This window comes from Ambystoma mexicanum, chromosome 4q, assembly GCF_040938575.1.
Source record: "Ambystoma mexicanum isolate Mex_15411 chromosome 4q, UKY_AmexF1_1, whole genome shotgun sequence".
NCBI classification, from domain to species: Eukaryota; Metazoa; Chordata; class Amphibia; order Caudata; family Ambystomatidae; genus Ambystoma; species Ambystoma mexicanum.
Genome location: NC_090928.1, coordinates 845,759,644 through 845,787,349, shown reverse-complemented (window position 1 = coordinate 845,787,349; position 27,706 = coordinate 845,759,644). Strand labels below are relative to the sequence as shown.

The following is a 27,706-nucleotide window of genomic DNA, read 5'->3' as shown; positions in this document are numbered from 1 at the left end:
CAGCAGGTCCGAATCGCCAAGTTCATCTCGACAGAGAAGTCCTTCAAGGACGACTTCTTCCTTTGAGTTGGTACCTGGACACCATTCTCGGGGCTGGTTATATTTTCCCCAGAGTGCTGCAGGAAATCGAATAACCAGGGAGCAGGACACCGGCTTGTGTGCTTGAAGACAGCTACCGGAATCGAAGAATTGTCAGTTTGCCAGCTTTGTGACCAGTACCCAAGCAGAGCAGGCGTACCCAACCGTCCTCCCTCTTGTCCCCATGACTGAGGCTCAGGAACAGCAAGATCTACAGGAACTGCCAGGAACAGATGTCTTCAGCTGCATCTTTTTCTTCAATATAAGGTACTGTGAAAACCTGACCGAGAGAAATTACCTCTCACCATGAAAGTTTGTGGAACTTTGGCAACTTGCAGGCCTAGTCAGCTTGTGACCGGACATATGAACCTTTCTTCCGTGAAATACTTCCAAGAACCGTGGCAAAGACTTTTCCGTTTTAATACCAGAACCGTTTTTACCTATACAAGACACTAGTCCATTGACTTTGGCCTACCTATTGCATTGAATCAACTCCTCTGGTGAACTCAAACTATTCGCACTGTTTAAGAGTAACTGTAATATTCGTTTTATTAACTTATGTCATTTTGCTCCTCCTTCAAAGTAGTTTAAATGTTTCAGAACCAAGTATTGTAGTACATATTTGTGTGATATGGTTTGCCTCCTTTTAATGAATGTTTTCTAACTGACTGTGTAATAAATTAAGAAGCGTTTTACCAAGAAATCTTGAGTAGAAGTGTCTATCTGAATACTTGTTATTCTAGACCTCTGTGTAACATCATTACAAGCTCACATTCCCTCTTGAGAGAAGCCTGACTGCTCAGCTCACTCAATATAAATATTTTATTAAATAACATTTGTATTTGTGATTTGCAACTTGGATTAAACTATATCTATTTTCACCACTAGATGGTGGTATTGTATAACAAATTGTAATGTATGTTTTGTTGATATTTCTTAAAGTTCTTGACGTAACGGTACGTTAGCTTTACTTTGACGCAAGCACCATTTTTAAAGTCCATTTCTTAGCCGCTTTCGTTCCGGTCGGGTCTCCGGGTTCTTGGATTTTTTCCTTTTGGATGTTTTTTTCGTGGATTCCTTGGACCTGATGGATTGTTTTTTTTCACATGGATTTTTCCTTTGGATCGTGGATTGGAATATGGATTTTGACCCTTTCTTTTGCTGGAACTGGCTTTTCGTCCATGGATTGGGATATGGATTCTGATTTTTTTTCCGCTGGATTTCACTTTTCTGTCTGTGGATTGGGATATGGATTTTTTTTTTTTCTTGGCTGGATTTTTCGGGCATGGTTCTGAACACAGATTTTGTTTTTTATTTTGGTTGGTTTTTACTTTGAGCACGTTGGATTGGCATCATTGGTTACTTTGGATTTGCTATGGTGGATCGTGGACTCTTCAAAACGCGAGTAGTTTAACATTTTAAATTATATGCAATTGAGTCCAAGTAGTTGTGCTTTTCTTCTTGTTCAAACCGTTTTACTATTTGTTGAATTTTTTTTTTCATAGTCTCGGTATTTCCTTCTTTTTAAGTGGGTGTTTGCAAGTGAAATGCTTTGAGATAGTCTAAATTCCTGATGTGATTGTTCAGATATTAAGTCCTTTAAGAAGTGCCACAAAGTTCGGTTTTTAGTGTTAAAGTTCTTGTTAACCCTGTTGTGCCACCCTTCCAACATATTGTTTGTTTTTGGCCTTCCTTCCATCACTGCATTGTAGCAATTCCACCATGCCAACTGATAGTTGGCACACCATTTCGTGTCAATTGTCCCAACCAAGTGCTTTCCATATAGTGCATTAAGTCTGAATTCTGTTAATTATTTTTGAAATATTCACTGTCGATTAAATGTTCGTAAAATGTTATAACGCTTTCTTCTTTTACAAATGCTAATGCAAATAGTTTTTTTTTACATTTTGTTGGTATGTACTGTCCTCTATGGAGCCCTAGTTTCTGTAGTTTCCTCCAAATGGCCTGTGTGACATGGAAAAAACATCCCTGTATATTTGAGCCATTTCAAAGTCCATTATGATATTGGCAGGTTTTGTGTCTGGTATGGCGTCTTTAATTTTCTGAAACACTATTTTGTAGATTTCTTCCGGTTTTTTGGCCATCAAGACGTAGATTAGGGGAATTAGATGGCTATTGATGGATCCATGTATACTAAAAAACTGATGGAAAGGCATGTTTTGAAAGTCGCGTCACTTTGCCACAATTCACACTCACCAAGTTGTCTTAAATTGCTGTCTGTTGAGAATATTATAATTTTTCATCCTTTGTCTAATGTTGCGTGATGAAAATGTTCACCTTTTTCTGTCATTTTAAATATATCAGGGATGTTTATCTCGTAATTTCTTGGTACTGGCGGGAGATTTTCTTTGTTCTGTTTATTGTACGTTGCATGTGTTTTCTGCTGGCATTTGTGCCGATACGTGCAACGGAATTTTGTTACACTTTCTAGCAATTACAGACCTGCTGGCCTCAGCAGGGTTTTCTACTGCTTTTCTCTTCTGTTCATTCATAGTTTTAAAAATTATTTTAGTGGTTCTGTCAGGCAGATGGTTGTGTTCCCCTTTTAATTTTACCATGGCATTTTCCATTATTACTCTTCCTGTACTCTTTGCTTTCGTATATTCCGTGCACTTCCAATATTTTCATTTTTTTTGGATTCTTTATTATACACATATCCCGCGTGAATTAGCTGTTCTCCCTTCTGCGAAGTTACATACTCCACGTTCTCTGTCATCTTATATCTAAAATAACGAAAACAACTTTTCACTATTCCTGTCATACATTACGTATAGTTTACTTTTCTAATTGCCTATATAGATTTATATTTAGTATTGCAATATCACCTGTATTTACGTGAAGTAGCTGCAGTGTACGTCGTTCCGTTTGCTCAGACCTTAGGTTCCGTCAGGTAATGACAGTTTGTCACAACTGTCATCTGTTCCTCAGCGTTCATTTAAGGTTCTTTACTCTTTGGTTTCATTCATTCATTCGTTTAACCCTTACTAATCATCCTTTTGTGTGTTTTTCGTCACTCATAATGTGTCATATCTCCATTTTTTTGTGGACAGTGAGACGGTTCAGTGGGGGGGTTTGGGGAACCCCTCCCATAACAACGTTACTGTTTTGGACATTTTACATAGATATTTTAGCCTTGCGTTTGACATTTTTTTTTCGAATAAATGACTGTCTATTGTATGTATGTAATTTCGACATTTACATTCGACATTTTTTTGACATTTTTGTTTTTCAGCATTTTTTTTTTCAATATAACTATAAACCAGGTTTTAGATTAGTGTTTGTATTTCTTTAGTGGCTTTCATTAGCTCATCCGTTACCCACCCACCAAGATCTCTTAACATTTTAGATCTACTTTTCTCTAAGTGGGCTTTGATATCAGCATACAGCAGCGACTCCTGTGCAGCGATGATCAATCTATACAGAGATCAGTTTCCAACCTGCATGGACCTTTAAAGAGTGCATGCCTAGTTCGAATCTAAGACCACATGGAAAGGCTCATCAGGAGATTTAGAATTTTCTTCCAATCCAGACCCTCCCATCTCTGCCAATCTGCATACTACAGGTGAGGCTTTGCTTACAGCCCATATACAAATTACTGGTATTACCTTAGCTTAGTAATATTTGATCAACTGTAGAATTGAGAATCTGCAGTTTTAGCTAATATTTTTCTCATCTGTGGGATGAGTTGCATGATCTTATTTTGCACATCTCTCTCTACCTTGCATGTGGCTGGTGAGGCATAGATTTTGTAGCCCAAGTATATCAGATCCTCCACTCTTGTGATTCGCTGCCCTCCCAACTCCCAACGAGGATAGGTCACCCTTTTGTGGTTGTCTCTAAACACCAAGATCCTAGATTTTTTTGGGGTTGAGAGCAAGACCATTCTCTCTGGCGTAGTAGTCTAATTTATTCAGGAGCTGCACGGCTGTGTTGTCCAGCAAAACCACATCATCAGCGTAGGCCAGCCAGGGAATCTTAGATCTATTGATCACTGGACTGGCCAACGCCGACAATTTCAGGAATTTCCCCATGTCTGCCAAGTATAAATTAAAGAATAGGGGAGCCCCCAGACAACCCTGTCAGACCCCACTTTCCACTCTGATCACCTCTGATAAGTGCCCTTCCTTGTCCAGGCGAACTTTGATTGTGATGTCCCTATGGATCTCAACCAATATTGCCAAGAGACTCTCGGGGATACCCCAAGCTCTTAGCTTCGACCACAATCGGTTTCTGTTGACCTGGTCAAATACTCTCGAGAAGTCCACCCAGGCCCCGAAAAGTAGTAGTACTCCCTTTTTCCCTGTCTTTTCACTCATTATGTTTAGATCTACTCCATTTAGGGCGGCCGAGAGGCCCCTTCTGAATCCAGTTTGGTGCTTGGAAAGGATTTTTGCCTCTTTCGCCCAGTTTTCCAGTTCCACCAAAAGAATTCTCATGAATAGCTTGCTATCAGTGTCTAGGAGGGCAATCGGTCGATAGTTTATTGGGACCAACCGATCCCACCCCCCCATATCCCTTAGACAGTGGAATGACTATTGCAGACTTATAAGAAGGGGGAAACCTTTGGCTCACCAGAATGTCACTGAATAGCCAATATAACAGTTTTGCCCACAGTGGAGGATTAGACTTGGTAGGTTAGCCCCTTTGGGCCGGCTGCTTTGGAGGTTGAGCTGTTCCTAATTAGATCTACTAAGGTATGTTCATCTAATGGGAGGTGCCAATCTGCTCCCTTTATTTCAAAGTGCGTGGATTCTGAGGGTTTCCTAAAGGCTGTGGAAAGATAGTCAATCCATTCCTTTTCTGGCACCAGAATGCATAACTTGCTTTTTGAATTACCCTCGAGTTGGTGCATGACCGACCAGAAGTTACCTGATCCCTTATTTGCCACTAGCTTCAGTACATGTTCAACATCCTGCTGAAGACGAAGAATCCTCCTTCCCACCGACCATTGCTTGTAGTTCTTTCCTCGTCAAAGGAGTGGCGATGGGCCTGCCTTTTACCCCCCACCCCCCAAAAGACACTTGAAGGGTAGGACGACCAGGTAAATTTAATGAAATTGTCCGGTTGGCAATTTTCCTGTAGAGTGCACTCTGGTGTTTCCATGAGGTGGCTATTCAAGGCCTCCACCTCCCATTTATATTTGGGCAGGCGCACTCTGCCCTTCCTACTCTCGCGAGATTGCCTCGGTCTGTCTTCACCACAAGCGATGTCAGGGTAGGTCAGCGCCAACCGGGAAGGATCGCTCCCCCCTTTTCTCTCGATGTTCAATAAGACATTATAGGTGAAGCGGTCGTCTGACAAAGATATAGTCAATGATAGAGGCAGATGAGCCCTGGTGTCTAGTGGGGTTCGCTGGTGTGTCCCATTTGTCATTCTCAACCCCCACCCGGACAGAAACTCCACCCAGGCTCTCCCATTCTCAGAAAGTCTACGAGGACTCAATATGGATCCCTCTTTTGTGAGTCGTAAGCAATGAGTATTTAGATCACCTCCTAGAATTATATGGGCACCTCCAAAAAGCAACTTAATCTTTTCCAATGATGTAGCCAATTCTCCCAGGAAGTCCTGCAAGCTGGTGTGAGCGGGGTTCCAATATACATTCACAAATATCACCTCAAGAAAGGGCCTCTGGTATTTAAAGCACACCTTACAGATTTGAATACCCATTTAGTTTAAGGATCGAAGGAGTATCTCCAATTAACGTGTTTTTAAAAGCCAACAGCATGCCACCTGCTGGTCTGCCTTTGGCTTTTTTGGAGTGCGGCTCGAGTGTAGACTATATACCCTTCAATTTCAATCAGGTTAACCAACCATGTTTCTTGCATCATTAATATGTCGCCAGTGCAGAATAGGCGCTCTAATTTTTCTTGAGGTGAACGTATTCAGTCCCTGAGTGTTCCAGCATATCAGTCTTAAACCCGTCTGATTAAAGAGGCTGTGAGCCCACCCCCAGTTTCAGAAGGACCTGTGACACTATTTCGGGCAGGAGGGAGATGGTCCTATTGGAGTTCTCCCCACTGATCTCCACTTTCCTTAACTAGAAGTCAGTTTCCCTGGGACCCCCAGATCTCCCCCCGGCCCTAGCCAGCCATTTTGATGTTGATCGATTTGGTTTTGAGGTTTCCACTGGGCATGCACTGGAGACCCGAATCTAAATCTCTCATTGCCCCCATTATTGCTCATTTTCCCTCTCATGCCCTTAGCACAAGCTCCGCCATAGGAGGGTTCTGAGTATACGGAAACTGCACATATCAATGTCATGTGAACTTATCCGATAGAGGCTTGGAACTTTTTTCAGATATGACAAGATTACACCTCTACAGAGTGACCCGACATTGTTTTGGTTTGAGGTTAAAGTTAAGCAAATCTTTGGCAATGCAAAAATTGACTTCTATTACGATTTCAACTTCTGTTCAAACAGTTGGTCCAAGTCCTTTGGAATCACAACTAGAGGGCGGACACCCCCTCCTACTTCCACCGACTTCCCTGCTCCATTACAGTTCGTATCCAACGTACACGGTTTCCCTTGTCCCAGTCTCACGTCTTCCATCTTGGATGATTTTCCAAGAGTTTTTGATGAGCAGTTTAAAATAAATGGGGGCAATTTTCCTCTTCGCTTCCTCTGTGGTCAGCACTGTTTCATTCGGGCGAGCCCATCAGGGCTCCGAGTGTCGTTTATTTATCAGAAAAATTGGGCCACTGGTATTTTCTTGCTGTCAGTAGCCCGGCATTTCATTGGACCAAGTGGCTTCCTCCCTTCTTCTTGGGCCTCAACAGATCCTTTCTTCCTCTTCTGACACTCTGCCCCCTTCCAGTCCGTTTGGGGACCCACACTTACATTTATGATCTTGATTTATTCATGCCGTGTGGATTGTAACGGGTGCTCCTTCGCTTTCTGGTTTTGCACTTCTAGTTCTAACTGTCCATCTTTTGAGGTGCCTGCTCTTGGTTCTTTCCCAGTGACAGTTGTAGAGTTCAAGACATCCTCCTACCCCGTCCCCTTTAAGATGGCTATTGCGATTGGCTTTGAAAGAGATCTCAGAAAAGAGTTTGTTTCTGTTTTCTTAATATTTGCACCTTTTTGCTTTTTTCCTTTGTCGGGGAGGGGCGAGTCCTTTAATCTTTCTCCTCCTTCGTGGCGCCCTCTTCCTTACGGTTCTATTTTGGAAAGACGCTGTCCAGTGTCTGAGCTGAAAGGCCCCACTGAGTCCGGGTCTTGAAGGGATTGCTCCCCTACCAAATTTTGCTGAGGAAGCTCCTCCTCCACAATAGCGTCTGCCACATTTTCCAGTCTTCTGAACTCTGAGGATGGATTCAGATAAAGGAGTATCATTGAAGGGAGAGATATAGCCCTCCACCCCATCTTCTCTCTCTTCTATTTGCCCCTGAGATGCTGGCTTCAGTTTTGTCAGGAGACCTTGTAGAAAGAGAATGTTACCAACCTCCTCCTCCCTTTTTATGTTGCGTGAGCGATGGACGGCTGAGAAGTCCAGCCCTTGTTTTGTGACTTCCAATCACAGGTCTTTCAGAATTGGTGTAATTGTGGCATTTATTGCATTGTTGCATCCCACCAGAGTTGAATCCAGGTTAGATACTTCTTTTATAAGCTCCAAAAGGACCCCGGCTTGGGACTGAACCTCCGCCCTCAATAATTCGAAAACTGACACCAAGGAGTTTAAAACAAAATTGAGAGCGGACAAGGTGTTTTCATTTATTTGTGAGCTGAGCTAGTAGAGCTCCTGGTGCATGGTTGATGTCATCCTGATCTTCTCTCGACCGCTCTTAAAACGATGAAACTTTTTTGGTACCGTTATGCAACCCCACACCTGTAACCATATCAGCCCCACTTTCTTCCTCCAATGGCATTTCATTAGGGAGAGAGGGCTCTCGTTGCTCCTCCCCAACTCTGCCTCCCTGCCCTGGGCTGGGCTGTGCCGTGGGGTCTTGGAAAGCAAGGAAAGACTCTTCATCGCTCACATTCTTGCTTTTTTTTTTCCAAAGTGTCTACTTTCCTTTGAATCTTTTTTGTTGTGATTGTACACTCAAGGCCACACTTCCATGAGTGTGTAATGGATTGTTGGCCCTGATACAGTCCAAGTCTAGCTTCCGGAGTTTGGGGCATTTGCATTAGTTGCTTATGCACCTGTGCCTGAATAACTTGGCTGACAGAAGGGCTTTGGTTATTTTCCATGGCATAAATGTCTGATAAACAATGTTGCCCTTCAGCTACAGCTACTCCAGATGTTGTAGGTGGTTCCTCCCATTCTGGAGATCTAGTGTCATCCTGCATTAGGGTGCTACAAAGTAAATTTCCACTATATCTGAGGGCTAAAGCTCCTTGTAAATGGCAGTTGTAGGAGCAATCTGATTTTATAAGCTGTTTTTTTACTTAGACGTACTCCTCTTATAAAGGTCTGCTAGGGTTTTCATAAAAGTGCCTTTCAATGGAGCAAAAACACCAACACGACTTGTTAGCCCCACTCCTTATATAATGGTGAGCACTTTGAAACTCCCGACACCAGACTCCTCCACGTTAGAACAAACTTAATGCTGATTCACAAGCAGGATCAGAGAGGGCGGACCACCGACATTCTCCCGCTAAGAATACCTAGTCTTAGCAAACAGTTACACAGCTCGATAATAAAATCCTTGCTTGCAGACACAAAAATATACGCGGCTGAGTTACAAGAAAGTTACCGCTGGGATCAAAGAGGATTTGCCCCCACAGTCTCCCGCTTCATGCTGCTAAAGCCGCTTGCAGTCTCTTCTACCCGTTCTGCTTTGCTTCTTGGTGTCGGGATAAAGGATTCTCCTTTCTATGAATCTTCGCTTGAGGATCACCTTCAGCCTCTCCGGCCTCCGACGGACCACGGCTGACCACTTTAACACCACTTAACTCCGTTTGTCCAAGATTCAGGCTGGGAGCAAGCCCAAGCACATCAATGGCAAGGCTCTGTGCCATTCAAAGAGCCAGTGGCTATCCAATTATGGATAGCCACTGGTCACTGTTAGACAAGATTGTTTGCAGTACCCTTTGGGTGCACTACAACAACCCTGACCTCCTGGCAATAGGAACCCAACCTTTGGTATAAGCTTGTACCTCACAGGTTGGTAGCGTGTTGAACAGCCAGGGTTATCTCAATAGGGGTCAATGTGAGCTGTAGAGGAGTTGCACAGAGATTCACAGTGACAAGTATTCAAATAAACTCTTGCACAGAAAAGGTTTTTGAATAAACTATTATTAATTTAACAGTCAGAGTAAGCCTTCAGCAGGGGCAATATAACAGTAACACTCAAATACACTTAAAAATACACACTCTTAATATTTCTAAAGCAGTAAGTACCATTTTAGGATAGCCCACAGACACTACCGACACCCTCAGGTGACTTCAATAGTTAGGGTGCTGGGGACAGGACATTAACATATCACTGTTGCATTTAGAATCAGATGTAAGAGTTTGTCAAAGAGAAGAACAAGTTACTTCTTACCTTGTAACGTTCTTTCGACGGGATGTTCCTCCGACGTATTCCTCATCTTAGATATATCCTTCCAGCTCTGCTGGGCTCGGAAAATCTTTTCTCCAGAGGGCGCTGCGCGTCGACGTCCCTCGAGTCGATGACCCTCGACAGCCGCCGTATCGACGCTCGACGTCATCCTGCCTATAAAGGCCGCGCGCAGCGTCCGTTGCTCAGTTCCGTTTTGTAGCCCACAGTATTACTGTTTGGACTAGACTAATCACCCTGAAGGAGCGTAAGCTGCAACAACAAGGGAAGTAAAACTGCGGGGATGGATGGGAGGGTCGATAAGGAATACGTCGGAGGAACATCCCGTCGAAAGAACGTTACAAGGTTAGAAGTAACTTGTTCTTCGAAGGGATTGTGTCCTCCGACATATTCCTCATCTTAGATAGGCTCCCATAGCAGTATTCTATATTCGGAGGAGGGAGTACTGACTTCACGCTGTCTTCTATTGGTGAATAGAATGCAGTACAGCCCTTCCAAACCTAGTCTCTTGACTAGAGGAGGAATCCAGATTGTAAAAACGTGTAAAGGTATGGACAGACGACCATGTAGCGGCCGCACATATGTCTTTAATCGGCACGCCTCTTTTGAGGGCCGATGAAGCTGCAATACCTCTGGTCGAATGAGCCCTAAGGTTTTGAGGGGGCTCTTTCCCTGCCAATTTATAACATTCCAGAATGGCTAGAATGATCCATCTGGAAATAGTCTGCTTAGTTATTGGTAACCCCAGCTTGTGACCTGCGTAGCCTACAAACAGCTGGTCTGCCTGTCTTATCCTGGCTAGTCTACTAATGTAAAAACTTAAAACCCTCCTAGGGTCTAGTCTGTGTAACCTCTCTTCCTCTTTCCCCGGGTGAGGAGGAGGATAGAAAGATGGTAGGATAATCTTCTGAGAGATATGGAATTCAGAGACTACTTTTGGGAGGAAATTAGGCTTCACTTGCAGGACAACTTTGTCTTTGTGAAAGATTGTATGAGGAGGTTTACAAGAAAGAGCTTGTAATTCGCTCACCCTTCTAGCAGATGTAAGTGCTATTAATAAAACAGTCTTAAGGGTAAGGAATCTTAACGAACAAGAATGGAGAGGTTCGAAAGGTGTCCACATCAGGAAAGTTAATACTAAGTTTAAATCCCATAGGGGAACTTGGAATGGTCTTTGGGGATAAACATTGGTTAACCCCTTTAGAAACTGTATTACCAAGGGTAATTTGAAATAGGATGGTTCCTCCGCAGTACGCTTAAAGATAGATAGCGCTGCGAGATAGCCCTTAATGGTGCCAACTTGAAGGCCTGAATTTGCCAAATATAGTAGGAAGGACAAAACCATTGGTGTACCACATGAAAATGGGTCGATATTCTGTTCTCTACACCAGCTGCAGAATCTGTTCCAACGGCAGCGGTATAAAGACTTTGTTGCTGGTCTCCTTGCCGAAAGCAACACCTCCATAACATCATCAGGGAGGTCCCAATCCTTGTACCTCAGCCGTTCAGAAGCCAAGCGTGAAGGTTGAGGGTTTTGATGTCTGGATGGAGAACCTGACCTCCCTTCTGTGAGAGTAGGTTCTCTCTGAGAGGAAGTCGAAATGGAGGGCAGATGGACAAGTCTAGAAGGTCCGGGTACCACGTTCTCCTGGCCCAATCCGGGGCAATTAGGATCATGGTTCGCCGGAATCTTCTCAACCTCCTGATCATTTGAGGAATGACAGGGACCGGTGGGAACGCGTACAGAAGCGGAAACTCCCAGTCCACTATGAACGCGTCTCCCAGAGCTCCTCTCGGAGGAAATTCCCTTGAGCAGAACAGGTCGCATTTCCTGTTTAGGCTGGTGGCGAACAGATCTACCTGAGGGGTTCCCCAAAGGGCGAAGATCTCTTGAAGGACTTCCTGAGCTAGCTACCACTCGTGAGAGACTGTGTTCTGCCTGCTCAGAGCGTCCGCTGTCAAGTTCTTCTCTCCGGCTAGGTGAACTGCCGATAGAGAGATTCCTTCTTGGATTGCCCAAAACCAGAGCTGCATCGCCTCTCTGCACAGGGGTAGTGATCCTACGCCTCCTCTTTTGTTGAGGTAATGCATGGCCACCGTGTTGTCCGTCATTATCAGGACGTTCTTCCCTTGTACAATTGGCAGGAAAGCCTTCAACGCAAGTTTGATGGCTCTCAGCTCTAACAGGTTGATGTGTAGTCTGGACTCCGATGGAGACCAACGACCGCTGATGGTCAAGTCGTTGGCGTGGGCTCCCCACCCCGTGAGTGAGGCATCCGTGACTACTGTTATCTCCGGCCAGGGTTGCCAAAACTGTTCTCCTTTCAGAATTTTCTCCTGACAGGCCCACCACTGAAGGTCTCGAGCCACCCTGCCGGGAACCTGAAGAAGATCTGTCATTCTCCCTGAGAATTGTGACCACTGAGCCCTCAGTGCCCACTGGAGGGATCTCATTCTCAGGCGAGCCTCTGGCACAAGGAAAATGCAGGATGCCATGAGGCCTAGCAACCTCAAAAAGTCGAAAGCTGGGAGACGTTCGGCAAGTTGGAACTTGGTAACCATCTGTAGAATATCTTGAGCCCTCACCTCTGGTGGCGAGGCTTTTCCCAGGGAAGTATCCAGGATCGCTCCTATGAACTGGAGTCTCTGCGATGGTATCATTTGAGACTTCTTTAAATTGAGGGAGAAGCCCAGCTTGTGAAGGAAGTAGCATACGTGATTTAGCTGGATCTGAGCTTGCTCCGGAGAAACAGCCCTGATCAGCCAATCGTCCAGGTAGGGGTAGACGTGAATCCCTTCCCTCCTTAGACTTGCCGCCACTACCGACATTAACTTGGTGAAGACCCTCGGGGCGGAGGTCAGCCCAAAAGGCAGTACTCGAAATTGATAGTGAGAGTTGCCAATTGCGAACCTCAGGTATTTCCTGTGTTTGAGATGGATAGGCACATGGAAATAAGCGTCCTGAAGGTCCAGAGATACCAACCAGTCCTGAAACTGAAGGGCCTGGAGGATCTGAGAAAGAGTGACCATCTTGAATTTGTCTTTCCTGAGGAATTTGTTCAATTCTCGCAAGTCCAAGATGGGTCTCAGTCCTCCGTCTTTCTTTGGAACGAGAAAGTAAGGGGAGTACCAGCCCTTGTTCCTCTCCGCTACAGGTACCGGTTCTATGGCACCTTTCTCTAGCAGGTCTATAATTTCCTGCAAGAGGAGCGGATCTGGAGCTTTCTGAGAGCTGATCCCCGGTGGATGACTCTGAGGTATACGTAGGAAAGGTAGGCAGTAACCTTGGGCAACTGTTTCCAATGCCCAAGCATCTGACGTGATAGCCTGCCATTCCGCCAGATGTTGAGTCAACCTGCCTCCTACAGGTGTCCTGTGAGGGAAGTCCTCAGAGTGGTTTTGGGGCAGCTGATGCAGATGCCGATGGTAAAGAGGCACCTGCTGTTGCTGCGGCTTTAGAATATCTACCCCGTCCACCTCGGGTAGTTCTTCTTTGACCCCTTTGAGCCGGTCGTCCTCTACCTCTTCCGAATGAGGAGTAGAAACGAAAGGACTTGCCCCTCGCAGAGGTTCCTGTGGGACGAAAAGGAGTCTGACGGATTGCAGCTCCTAGGGATTTTGCTGCTGCTTTGGAAGTTTGCAGTTTCTCTAAACTGTCATCCGCCTTTTTCCCGAACAAAGAAGAGCCATCAAATGGCATGTTCAAGAGCCTGGCTTGCACATCTGGGGCAAAACCCGACTTTCTCAACCAAGCGAACCGCCTGATTGATGTACTTGCCGCCATTGCTCTGCTGATACTGTCAGCCGAATCAATGCCCGTCTGGAGGGATTCGCACATAGCGTCTTTACCGTCCTGTATAATATTCAGGAACGCATCCCTTTCTTCTCCCTCCGGGATGCAGTCAGCCGCTGTAGAAGCACACTCCCAAAGTGTATGGCTGAACCTAGCAAGGGTGCAAGTAGCATTAACAGACTTTAACGCCATGCTACATGCTGAAAAGACTTTCTTAGCCATAGCATCATATTTTTTATCGTCCCTGTCCTGTGGGACAGTAGGATAAGCCGTCTTGACGTCGGTAGAGGATGCTGCTTGTACCACCAGACTTTCTGGGGATGGATGTTTAGACAAGAACTCTGGGTCTGTGGAAGATACTCTGTATTTTGCAGACAGTTTTTTATTTACTGCTGGTATTACATCTGGGGTTTCCCAGTTTGTCATGATCTTTCTCTGAAGAGCTTTATGAAAGGGCACCACTGGATCCTCTTGTGGGCCTTTGTCAAGAATATCCGTGAGGTCATCTTGCTGGAAAGATTGTGAAGGTGTAGACCACCCCATGAACTCTGTAATTCTGGCCATTAAGGCTCTGTAGGGGGTTTCAGCATGCTCCCCCGGGTCTGGTTTAGCAAAATCCACCTCAGGGGAAGTGTCTAAACCACTTGCCTCATGTAAAGAATCATGAAGATCCTTTAATCTGCGCTCTTCAGAGGAAAATTCCTCTCTAACTGGGGTTACAGGTCCCTGTAACTCATCTTGTTCTGACAGATCACCCTCTTCTAAAATTGAGGATATAGTTCTCAATTGTTCTGAATTAATAAAGGGAGTAAATCCCATTTCCAAGGCAGAGGGTGCTGAACTTGTCATTATTGGCCTCGAAAACGTCGATGTCGTCGACGCCGACGTCGAAGGCTTCGAGCGTGGCGTCGAAAACAGAGGTGGAGGCCTCGAGGACCTCGACAGAATTGGAATTTTACTCGACAATATCGACGCCATCGACGTCGAGGGCCTGGGAATCGTCACTGGATGTGTGGTCATCGTGACTTTTCTCGGCGTCGACGCCGGTGTCGAGGCCGGCGTCGAGTCGACAGACCTGTATGTCGAAGGTCCCTTCGACAACGGCGTCGAAGACCTCGACGTCGACGGAACCTTCGTCGACAGAACCTTCGAGGAAGGTTTGGAGGTCATGGTCCTACTCGAGGGTTTGAGACGCACTCGAGAGGTTTCTTTCGCCGGGTACTGCGACTCGCGGCGTTTTTGACCTTCGGGTCTTTCGACCAGAGCATCGCTCTCGGCAGTCTTCGAGGGGGTCGAGGCCGCTTTCTCGAAGACGCTCATCATGTTTTTTCTGAATTCCTCCCAATCAGCCCGGGAACTATGTTTCGTGGGGCAAGGGATTCTTTTTGGCGAAACAGAGGAAGAGGAAGACGGAGAAGGGGATCTTCGACGTCTCCTCTTCGAGTGTTTCGATCTCGAGGAGTGATGAGACCCACTCCGAGACCTGGAGCGTGAGTGGTGACGGGGAGACGAATGTCTCGACTTCGTCGAAGAAGAAGAAGCTTTAAAAGTCTTCCCTTTCTCCAGCTTCCCCCTACGCTCCTTCAGGGCCTTAGCAGTCATGGACATACAGTCCTCGCACTCCGAACAATGGTGTTCGGCTCCCAAGCACCACAGACAATTTCTGTGAGGATCGGTCAACGACATCTTTTTCCCACAATCTCGACATTTTTTGAAGCCGGATCGAGGGGTTGTCGGTTCCGACGAGGAAGCCATCGAGTACGATTCGAATAACTTGAAGTAAATATTACTAAGAACTGAGCAACGGTATTCCGAGGCACCGAGTAGCGCGGAAAAACGGAACTGAGCAACGGACGCTGCGCGCGGCCTTTATAGGCAGGATGACGTCGAGCGTCGATACGGCGGCTGTCGAGGGTCATCGACTCGAGGGACGTCGACGCGCAGCGCCCTCTGGAGAAAAAATTTTCCGAGGCCAGCAGAGCTGGAAGGATATATCTAAGATGAGGAATACGTCGGAGGACACAATCCCTTCGAAAGGTTATTATGACAACAAGAGATCTCAATTAATTCTCAAAGCAGGTAAGAACTTTTGTAAAACCCCCAATGCAAAGTTAGTTAACCCTTTCCGGGAAGGAAGACCAAACACATTCACAGAGGTGAAAAAGTCATTCAGGGAGCCAGGTGATGCCAAAAGCAATTTGAGCAAACGTCGAGGTGAAACTGAACCACTTCAGGAGGTAGGTCAAAGTCTTGCACAATGTTTTTGAAGTCTTTGTAGAATAGAAGAATTCAAAGTAGGGCCACAAGCTGTTGGTTAAGATTGGTTACTACTACGAAAGACATATCAGAAACGAAACTGATACTGATTTTTTCTTTACCGAGGATTCCCAGCCTGACGACGGGGAATATTCATGAGCATGTGAATCCATGCCAGACCCCATGCTGGAGAATGAGAATTCTCCGTAACAGCCGGGGAGGAGCGTGACGCCCGAGGCCCGAGCACCTGAATGATAAATAAGACAAAAAAGACAAGGAGAAGAAGAATCTCAGGGTGGAATTACATGGCCGAAGCCAAACCCAGGAGCGCTGGTGAATTTGTCCCATCGACACGGGAAAGGGGACTGGGGTGTGGTGCCGGAGGGAGGAGTCAGGGCAGCGCATGCTCCCAGGGACGATCCCACGCGCCTCTAAATTTAAAGTGGAAGAAGTTTTTTTCTGGTGAAAATGGTTCCGTCTCCAGTCACTTGGAAGGGACGCCCAAGCAATATGGAGGAAAGGGGACGGGACATAAGAGTAAAAGGGCTCACTCGCTCCAGGGTCAAAATTAGTCCTAAAGTCCAGCAAAAGAGCTGGGGGTCCCTAAGGTTGAAGGGAAATAACACAGAAACGAGAATGCTCCCTAAAATGACATTTTTCAAATGTCTATTCTTTAAGATTCTTCAGATAACATTTTATAAATAAGTATATAGTATTGTAATTATGTACAAATATTGAGCAGAGCACATGTTGGGGATACTCCCTATGGTTGAGATGCACACAATGCGCATAATTCCACCATGGGGTGGCCCAGTTCAAAAACAACCTTATTTTCATATTAAAAACAGTCTGCACATTGGCCCAAATCTATTTTTTTAAATGTTTATTACAGTTTTCGAAAACAAACAAGCACCTGTCATACAATGAGAAAACGTTCTGAAGTTCCAGCCCATCAACATCCCTTCAACCAGCAAAAAACATCTTCACATGCCAACAGATCACTAGAACTAACAAACCCTATCACAACTTGGTCGATATTTCTATAATGGCATGCAAACCTGAAAGGAATTGAACAGTCTTTTCTCCATTAACCACCACAAAAGACTTTTCTACAGCAAATGTCTGTGTTGGAGAAACTTGTTTGTACAGGCAGAACCATTTGGTAATAAAAAATAAAAAGTTAAATGCTGATGAATTTGCAATTCCGATGTAAAGTGGGTAAAAGCATCCTTCTCATGCATCAAATAAAACAATCAGTTGTTACACCAGACAATGTACCTGTGCATGATCGGTTATGTATAGGCCAACATTTTCACAGTCGCTGATATTGCAGTGTTTAATGGTGGGACAAGCTCCTTGACCACTGACGCAGACCGCAGAGCCAACTGAAAAAAAGGAAACTAAATATTACAATGACAAATTCAGACATGTTAGCATGCTGGCAAGAGAACTAGATTTTTGTAGTGCGAGTAAAATAGTCACCATAAACTGCATTTTATTTTTTCAATAGAAAGCACATTATTTGACGGATTCAAATTAGATCCACTACTGGATTGCATCCCAATATGGAAATTTAAAAAAAATAAAATAAAAAAAATTAATCGACTGACCTGTACATGTACTTCGAATGATGCAATGATTTATTATTGGACTGCAGTTTACTGTAATCTCTAAGCAGTGATGTGCATTATGGTGCTGAGCAGATTTATCATCCGGATTGAACTAAAAATAAAATGGGAGAGTTACATTATTGTGATATATAAATAAACCAAGCTAACTAATCTTTAAATTATCAGTTGTCTTACCCGTATTGTCATATACCCAACGTAAGCATCTTCCGAACCTTCCATAAAAACAAACGTAGAGTCTCTAGTGTTTTCAATGATGACTTTGTCTGCTACTTTACCCGGAGCTGCAAAATAAAAATAAAGCATTTAATTAGCTTGAGGAATACGATACTAAATTATAGAATATTATTGTTCACACATATTCAACACCAACAGAGAGCAGTTTTAGTGATGACCTAACTGAGACCAGAACGGCTGTCAGACTTTCTTTCAAGTAGCTAATGGTTAAAACAAGTTGGATGGTTTTTACTTCCTTAGATTTCAACCAGCTGAACATTAGCGGCTAGGGAGAGATTAAGCAAAAACAGCTTAAAGAGATGTGAAAAGGCTCTTTATTCCAATCCCCCCTTCCAGTTCACTTCAAATTCGAGATATGAAACGTATTTTTAATTGCAGGATGGGCCAGGCCATACGTGTCCCAAGTGGTCAAATCATTGTTAACTTCTGTTGAATTCCTATCAGTTACATTAAAGATCTACAGATCAATGTGCTTACTTTTCCATCAGGTGAAATAGGCCATTACAAGCCCTTTTGTGGTTGAGCAACACCGGGACACAGGAGTTTTTACAAAACGTTCCTAGGTTCTCTAGACCATCCTCACTAATGTTTAAGATATGCAGCTTGATATTGTGATTGACAATCCACCCGCTTCCCATATTCCGCCATCTAGTGGTTGCTCTAAACAATGTATATCTTGGTACTGTAAACTGTTTTTATATTGGGGATGGATTTCGAGTGAGTGGGCCCTTTTTCTCTCTCTCGTGTGTTTTGACCCGATTTGGATTGAGTTTCCTTAGTTTTTGGAGTTTGACAAACTCCACGGGAATCTACTTTTTGTATGGTGACAGAGCACCTTCCGTGCAGTGTCCCAGAGAAATCCTTCTTGGGTTTTAAATACCTTGCCTGAACTACTGTTCCCAGGGATAGTAAAGTAAAATTGACTTTACTTAACCTTTCCTCTTTGTAGGTCCAGCACACACCATTTTATGTGGAGTGCTGGGGGGTTACTTAGTAGCCCGTTATCCTACCTATTCATATAACATTTGTTTTGCTACCCTCCCTACTTTAAATGGCTGGTGGCAGTGGTTTAAATGTTCTTACTATTGTGCTTTTCTACCGCAGGCCGAATCCTCAGCTGCAGTATAGCACCCATGGGAAACCATTTTGACAAAATGGCCCCAGCTGTCTTTCTTGGGTATTACGCTGCACGCCAAGTCAGGTTTGAGCCCTTTGACAATTTTGCCTTTGGCGGGCTTCAGTACTGAAACCCGCCTATGGCTCCAGTGTGTTTGGAAGGGTAGGAAGTGAGGGAGGTTGCCGAAACTCCCACGCCCTTTGTCTCTATGAATGCCTGAATGCACCCAGTCCTGATTGGCTGTCTGGCTGTCCTTGCAGGACAGCCACCCTGCTGTTTGAGTGACAGCCTAGGCTCTGCATGAATGGGAGAAACCTGCTTAAAAGGAGAGTGTTTTGGAACAGAGTTGACCACTGGGAAGAACACCAGACGAAGAAACCGTGAACGAAGCTTGCTGCATCCTCCTGGAGCTTTGAATTGCCTGGTGTAGCCCTGCTGCTGTGCTGAAACTCCTTTTCCTGATCGACAAGAAATGCTCCGGAAGGTTCAACGTCTTCCCTTGGGTTAGTTGGGACCAACTAACCCCGAGACGAACTCCACTGGACCATCTACCCTGACTGGCTGTACTTCTTTGCCGCTGCAGAAGACGAGTGCCAGGGGTAGAGAAATCTGTAGTTGAGTGCAACATCTGCAATCCGGCCAGAAGCTCCAAGAGTCTCCTAAGGATCCTCCAGAATCAGGACGACCAGAGCTCGAGTCCCATCACCAGAGTGCAGGACTCAAGGAGTGAAGGATGCCCAACTGGTATCCAAGATCCGTGGTGGTGCCGTTACCACGTGCTGAAACCGCGAAATGCTGCTGATCCGAAAGGAGGCCGTAGTTGCTGCCGTCCTCCAAATTGCTGCCGCAGACGTCCTCCCTCTTGTCCCCACGACTGAGGCTCAAGAACCCAGGACCTGCATCGCTGCAACCAGACAGCAGCCAACTGGACCACTCTTCTAACTAAAAGGTACTGTTCTGACTTGTACTTACCTCAGTGTCTTTTCCTTTGCGCTTCTCAGTTGGGACTTGCAGTAGCTACTTTGCTAGAATTGATTTCAGCTCTACCCTCCACATGTGTAACAGCTTGAGACCCTACAGTGATTTTTCTTCAGAACGACAAGTTACTTTCTTACCTGGTGACGTTCTTTCAATGGGATGGTCCGACGACGTATTCCATATCTATGACAGGTAATGTCCACAGCTGTGCTGCTTTGGAAAATCTTCGGCGTCTGCGTCGATGCGCCGTCCCCGAGGACCTCCTCCGACGGCCGGCGTCACCGGATGTGATAAGTAGGACGCACAACTCCCATAGCCTCAATTGTAGTTTTTTCCCCAGAACATGTGCTACCAGTTTTCTGCCAGTCAGACACACAAGGCCTTGCGGAACGCAAGCTGCAATCGCAAAAGAAATTCTGCAGCACGGAAGGTAGGGAGGGAGCGATATGGAATAAGTCGTCGGACCAGCCCATCGAAAGAACGTTACCAGGTAAGAAAGTAACTTGTTCTTCGAGGGGATTGGGTCCTCCGACGTATTCCATATCTATGACAGACTCCCAAAGCAGTACCCAGCAAGGAGGTTGGAAAAGAATTCAGAACACAAATTTAGCATGCCCAATCAAATTGCGTAATATAGGACTGCCTTGCCAAAGGCCAGATCCTGCCCTCTGATGGAATCGAGGGAGTAGTGAAGTACAAAAGTATGTACTGAAGCCCAGGTGGCTGCATCACAGATGTGACGAATAGGAACACCCCTCTGCAGGGAGGTAGACGCAGCCACTCCCCTGGTAGAATGGGCTCGCAAGCCAGCCGGAGGGTCCTTACCCGACAAGCGGTAACACTCTGAGATAGTTAGAATAATCCAACGAGACAAAGTCTGTTTCGTCACAGCTTGTCCCAAACGCTTTCCAGCGTAACCAATGAAAAGTTGATCGTCCACGCTGACCCGGGACATGCGCGAAATATAAAAGCTCAACGCTCTCCTAGGATCAAGCCTATGGAGCCTCTCCTCTTCCTTACCAGGATGTTGAGGAGAATAGAACGCCGGAAGAACAACCTTCTGGCTCAAATGAAATTCCGAAACCACCTTCGGAAGAAAAGAAGGACGAACTCTAAGCACAACCCTGTCCTTATGAAATACAGTGAAGGGTGGCTTAACTGAAAGTGCCTGTAGCTCACTCACTCTGCGAGCGGAAGTAACCGCAAGCAAAAATACAGTTTTCAGAGTTAACATTCTCAAAGGGCAAGAATGCAAAGGTCCAAACGGAGGACCCATAAGAAACTTAAGAACAAGGTTCAAATCCCAACCAGGCACCAGAAAAGTTGGCGGAGGGAACACATTAGTGAGCCCTTTCAAAAACTGAGAAATTAAAGGAATCTTAAAAAAGGAACATTCTTCAGACGAGCACTTAAATATGGACACCGCCGCCAGATATCCTTTAATGGTCCCTACTTGCAAGCCGCTGTGGGCCAGGGAAAGCAAAAAAGACAGAACCATGGGAATGTCACATACAAAAGGATCCACATTCTTAACTCTGCACCAGTCGCAGAACTTTCTCCAACGGCAACGGTACAGAGACTTTGTTGCCGGCGCTTGGCCGAGAGCAACACCTTCATCACGTCTTCAGGGAGGTCCCAATCCTTATACCTCAACCTTTCAGAAACCAAGCGTGAAGGTTGAGGGATCTGACCTCTGGATGGAGAACCTGACCCCCCCCCCTCCCGTGAGAGCAGATCGTCTCGGCAGGGAAGACGACATGGAGGGCAGATGGACAAGTCGAGAAGGTCCAGGTACCACGTCCTGCGGGCCCATGCAGGAGCAATGAGCATCATCCGGGAACCAAACCTCCGTAACCTCCGCAGTACTTGCGGGATGACGGGGAAACACGTACAGCAGTGGGAATGACCACTCCAGCACGAACGCGTCTCCTAAGGCTCCTTTTGGAGGAAATTCCTGCGAGCAGAACCTTTCGCACTTCCGGTTGACACTGGAGGCGAAGAGATCTACTTGAGTGGTCCCCCAAAGGGCGAAGATCTCCAGGAGAATCTCCTGAGCCAGCTCCCACTCGTGAGAGATCGTGCTCTGCCTGCTCAGAGCGTCCGCCGTCTCGTTGTTGTCTCCGGCCAGATGAACAGCCGAGATCGAAACCTCCTGCTGGATGGCCCAGAACTCGAGCTGCATCGCCTCCCTGCACAGAGGAAGTTACCCTGCCCCCCTCCTTTTTGTTGAGGTAGTGCATGGCCACCGTGTTGTCCGTTAGAATCGGGACACTCTTTCCTCGCATAGTCGGCAGAAAAGCCTTCAGGGCAAGCCTGATGGCCCTCAGCTCCAACAGATTGATATGGAGTCTGGACTCCGACGGAGACCAACGACCGCTGACTGTCAACTCGTTGGCATGAGCTCCCCATCCCGTGAGGGATGCGTCCGTCACGATCGTCACCTCCGGCCAGGGCAGCCAAAATGGGGCCCCCTTCATCAGATTGCCTTCGACGGCCCACCACAGAAGGTCCTGGGCGTCCGAGGGCGGCACCTGAACAGGGTCCGACAGCCTGCCGGAGGACAGACCACTGGAGATGAGTGCCCACTGCAAAGATCTCATCCGCAGACAAGCCTCTGGCACCAGAAGAATGCAGGATGCCATGAGGCCGAGCAACCTCAAGAACTCGAACGCTGGGAGATTCTGGGCAAGTTGAAACTTGTGCACCATCTGCTGAATGTGAAGAGCCCTCACCTGTGGAGGAAAACACTGCCCCAGGGATGTGTCGAGCACTGCTCCAATGTACTGGAGCTGCTGCGTTGGTGTCAAATGGGACTTCTTTAAATTGAGGGAGAAGCCCAGCTTGTGAAGGGAGTGGCAGGTGACGGACAGATGATCCAGGACTTGCTCGGGAGAGCTCCCACTGATCAACCAATCAACCAGGTAGGGGTAGACGTGAATCCCCCCTTTCCTGAGATGCGCTGCCACCACCACCATGAGCTTGGTGAAAACCCTCGGGGCGGAGGTCAATCCGAACGGCAGGACCCGAAACTGAAAGTGCGAGTCGCCAACCGCGAACCTCAGGTACTTCTTGTGCTTGGGATGGATCGGCCCATGGAAGTAAGCATCCTTGAGGTCGAGAGACACCAACCAGTCCTGAAGTTGAAGGGCCTGGAGGACTTGAGAGAGAGTAACCATCTTGAACTTGTCCTTCCTGAGGAGTTTGTTCAAACCGCGCAAGTCCATGATGGGTCTCAATCCCCCGTCTTTCCCCGAAATCAAAAAAATAAGGGGAATACCATCCCTTGTTCCTCTCCGCTACAGGCACCAGTTCTATGGTGCCTTTCTCCAGCAGGGCTTGAATTTCCTACGCAAGGAGCGGATCCGGACTCTTCAAAGAGAGGTTCCCAGGTGGATTGTTGTGAGGCCTCTGCCGAAAAGGAAGACAGTAGCCGTGGGTTATGATCTCCAGAACCCACACATCTGAAGTAATGGCTCGCCACTCTACAAGATTCTGCGCCAGCCTACCCCCAACCGGCGAACCATGGGACCTGGCCTCATGACTGAGTGGTAGCGGCTGCAGCGTTGCCTGAGGGCAAGGAGGCAACAGCCCAAGCGGCCTTGGCACCTCGAGTACCAGACTGCTAGCTCCTCTCGCTTTACTGAAGGACGAGTAATAGCGAAAGGAACCTCCCCTCCATTGCTTTCCCTTAGGACGAAAAAGGCGGAGGTTGGCGAACTGCAGCGCCCAACGACTTTGCTGCAGCTTTGGAGGTCTGCAACCTCTCAAGGCTCTCGTCAGCTTTGCTGCCAAAAAGATGTTCACTGTCAAAGGGCATGTTGAGGAGCCGGGACTGCACATCAGGAGCGAACCCAGACTTCCGCAACCACGCAAACCTGCGTATTACGGTGCTCGCCGCCATGGACTGGCTGACACAATCTGCCATGTCCAAACCCGACTGAACGGCCTCACACATGGCATCCTTGCCATCCTGAATCATAGCAAGCAAACCATCCCGTTCGTCCCCTTCGGGAATACGTTCAGCCGCTAACGCAACACAGTTCCACAGAGTGAGTGTGTGTGTGTGAAACGAGACAAGGCACATATGGAGTTGGCCGCCTGAAGCGCCATACCCCCTGAAGAAAACACTTTCTTCGCCCAGCCGTCAAAACGTTTGTCATCCCTATCCGGAGGGATGGTAGGATACGACGCCTGCTTTGCCGGGGCCGTAGCCGCCTGCACCACCAAACTCTCCAGAGTGGGGTGCCTGGACAAGCAGCAGGGGTCGCTACTGGCTGGATGGTATTTTCGCGACAAAGACTTGCCCACTGCCGGGAGACTCTCCAGAGCAGTCCAAGCCGCCGCCACCCTTCTCTGCAGAGCCATATGAAACGGCAAAACCGGGTCAGTGGGGGGACCAAGATCAAGGATGTCCGCAAGATCATCCTGAACGAACTCCCCTGGGGGAGCTGACCAACCCAAGTACTCAGTGACCCGAGACAAAAGACACCGATATGAAGAATCGGCATGAGTGCCAGGCTCCGGCCTACAAAACTCGACCTCCGGAGGTGTCCAGTCCACTGGCATCATGCAGTGACTGCCTCAGGTCATCAAACTGGCTAGGGCCCGAGATAAGCTCATCAGATACCGTAACCGGAACCAAGCCGTCATCAGAGCCTTCATCACCCTCTGAAATGTACTCCAGGCGGCGAGAGGAAGACATCTGGGGACCAAAGCAGTGCCTGACATAGCCAGAGCCTTTCTAGGGGCTAACCCCGTGCCACGGGGCCCCTCCGACACCACCGCCTCGAAACGAGTTGAGGGCGCCGAACGAGTCGGCGTCGACAGAAACGGCGTTGACGTCAGCTGCAGCGCCACCAGCATCAACGGCGTCGACACAGGCCTCGAAGCCGGAGCTCCGAGCATGTCTCTCGACGACCTAGGCGCTGACAGCGTTGACGACCCCCTCGGAGGCGGAGCCTGGAGAGAAATCATCGACGACCTCGGCGCCACAGGCGTCGACGTCTTCTTCGAAGATGGCACAGGATCACGCGGTCTCTAGCGCGTCGAGGACTGGGACCTGGAACGGGCATGGCGAGAACGGCTACCCTTGTCCGAGCAGGACCTCTCCCGCGAGCCGTGCTTACCACCCGAGCCCGAAGGCGTACGAGCGGTGTCTCTCGACCGGTGCCGACCGACCCCATTCGGAGGCGCAGACGGACAGGCGCCCTGCGATTCAAGAATCGCTAGCATCTGCTTCCCGAAGAAAGCTCATTCCTCCGGTGTCGCTTGTAAGGAGGAAGAAGCGACCCGCCGACGGGCGGAGTCCTCGGAAGAGGACGGGGAAGGCGACCGATGCCGGCGCTTCCGGGAATGCCTCGAAGAGGCGGAGGAGTGGCGAGACCGGCTCCTGGAAGGAGACCCACTGGACTTCCGACGATGAGGCGGAGAGTCGCCTCTTGAGTCATCGGTCTAAAGCCCCGCAGACCTCGACTTCCGGATCTTAGACACCCGACCTACCGACAGCTTCTTCTTGCGTTCCCACAAGGCCTTTGCCGTGAGCGACTGGCAGTCGATTCAGTCGTCCGTATCATGGCCCCCCCCGAGGCACTAGAGGCAGGCGTCGTGCGAGTCCGTGACCGACATCTGGGACCCACAGTCCCCGCATTTCTTGAAGCCCGGATGCGGGGTTGAAGACGAAGTAGACATCGCCACGAACAGGTCTTCACAAAAAACCGAACAGGTTCAACGAACCGAGAAGAAAACAGCAAACTCCAAATAGTCGAGGCGTACCGAGATTCACGAAGCGAACACGTTCCCGGAAAAAACAGAACTGAGGCTATGGGCGTCGTGCGTCCTACTTATCACATCGGGTGACGGCGTTGGCCGCCTTGATGGTCGTCGCTACAGATGATGACACGTCTTCCCATCGCATCCAGCTTCCTACCCTCACCGTCCGGCGGGGAGGTTGAAGTCGAGGCCGATGCCCCCCGCTTTCTTCTTGGCCGCCGCCGAAACGACCAAATCCGGGGTAGGTTGCGCCCTAAGGCACAAGGGGGCAGCGTCGGGGACCCGGTACTTCTTCTCGTACCGGTCCCTCTTTGCAGGCGCCGTGGCAGGGTTCTTGAGGAGGGCGAGCCCCTCATCCCAGATGTCATCAAGGAGCGGTACGGTGAGGACCGTCTTCCTTTCAGCCTTGCGCTGTTGGTAAAGGAACCCTTCCTTCTTTTCTTCGGGGCAGAGCTGGAAGAGCTTGGATGCCCTGGAAATCATGGCATGGAAGGATCCAATCTCGTCGGGCGGGGACGCTTGGGCAGGGGGTGACGGGGGACACATCCCGTCGTCGCCCCCGTCGTCATCTGTACTTGTCGTAGTCGTGTCCATGCCTGTATCATCCCCGTGGGTAGTAGACCGGGAGGAAGGCAGAGAAGGCCGCAAAGGCGGGAGAGGTGGCCTAGGATGCGTCCTCCTCCTCTTAAGCGGTGGACTCTGAGGGTCCTGACTCCGGTTCCCCCGTCGGGTCTGGCTCAGGTACCTCCGTCGGGGGGAGGGGCAATCTAGTCCTTTTCTCTGAGCATAAGGACTGAATCGCTGACAAAATGGCCACCAAGGTGTCCTGCGGCGCCGGAAACGACGGGAGCGAGGGCACTTGAGGAGCCTTGTCTGCGACACCGTCGCTCTCGTCGTCGCCCTCATCGGGGTCTCTCCCGATGGGCTGGGCCTCTTCCACGACTTGGATGAGCTCCTCTTCAGAGGTCGTGGCCGTATCCACGATGGCCACCAGCCCCTCCCCCACCTTTACCAACAAGGACTTCGTGGGGGTCTTCTCAATGGGCCTGAAAGAAGACTCCCTCCGCGGTGGCAGGGAGACTGAGTCCTGAGGGCGCCTCCACTGGTGTAGCCTCCACAGGCTGAGCCAGGGCCGCGGAGACTTCCTCAATCGAGGTCTTGGCAGGGTGAATTAAGGCCATAGTCACCTTCTGTACGCCTGGGGCCTTCACCTTGGGGGGAGGGTCCGAGCCTCGCTCCCCCTCTGCCGGAATCTTCGAGATCGACCGGGGCCTCTCCAGAAGCTTCGCCGGGTTCTCGGACTTCCTCTTACCCGAGCCAGAGCGTTGGCTCATGGTTGATGCCGCCGGGGAGGATGCGCCCTGCCTGGCAGCCAAGGAGCCCGACCGTTCGGCGCTCCCGGTGCCCGCGGACTCGCGATGCTTAGCCTTTTGTTGGGCCCCCGTCGCCGGGGCACCCTCACAGGACTTAGAAGACCGCTCGGACTTCTTTTTCTTCTTCTCGCTTGGCGGGCTCTTACCTTCCAGCCAGTTGGCGAGACAGAGGTGGCGATCCTTCATGGTCCGCTCCGACATGTTCCCACAAAACGCGCAGTCCTTCTCCTTGTGTGTCTTGTCCTCATGGAGACAGAGGCATAACGAATGCTCGTCCTCCTTGAAAACGTTCTGAAGCTGGCATCCAGGGCAGGTGCTGAACAGCTTCCCGGGCGTCGAGCTTCCTTTCTCCTGGGCCATGTCCGGGGTAGGCCTCGGAACTTCTGGAATCCTCCAAAAGCGGAACTCGACGAAATCTTCACCCTTGAGGGGTGTAGAAACTCCGAAACGGATCCCCGTTGATCGGATGTAGAAACGGTGGAGCTTGAGGCTCTATTTTACCGAAAAAATGAGAAAATCTCCTGAAAAAGCGTGAAAACGCAGCAAAAGCTCGAGAGCTACAGCACGAGGACTCCCAACACTTGAACGTGCGGTAAAAATCTGAGGATGGCTGCCAGGGGCGGGGCTTAGGGAGAGGGCAGTCATTGGTTGGGGGCAGTATGACCCAGAGACCAGTGATTGGTTACTACTTAGAAAGGCAGATCAGAAACGAAACTGATACTGATTTTTTCTATGCCGAGGATTCCCAGCCGGACGACGGGGAATATTCATGAGCATGTGAATCCATGTCAGACCCCATGGTGGAGAACCTGGTTATACTCCTACGTCCCGTCCCCTTTCCTCCATACTTATGGGAGATTCCAAAGCACTCCTAACTGGAACTACGGGTGGATGGAAATACCCCTTATTGAAACAGGTTCTTCAGCACAGCCTGACCAAACTGAGCATCAGC

At 48.3% G+C, this 27,706-nt stretch overlaps 1 protein-coding gene across 2 annotated transcripts in view; it reads right to left on the bottom strand.

The window, feature by feature from the left end:
- FBXO11 (F-box protein 11) overlaps nt 1-27,706 on the bottom strand; it is a 911,561-nt gene that overhangs the window by 647,462 nt on the left and 236,393 nt on the right. For both annotated transcript variants that reach the window (XM_069608416.1, XM_069608415.1), the window contains exons 8-10: nt 17,458-17,564; nt 17,263-17,374; nt 16,931-17,037 (exon numbers count right to left, since the gene is read on the bottom strand). In XM_069608416.1, coding sequence (XP_069464517.1) covers nt 16,931-17,037; nt 17,263-17,374; nt 17,458-17,564 — 326 coding nt within the window. The remainder of the gene's footprint in view (nt 1-16,930; nt 17,038-17,262; nt 17,375-17,457; nt 17,565-27,706) is intronic.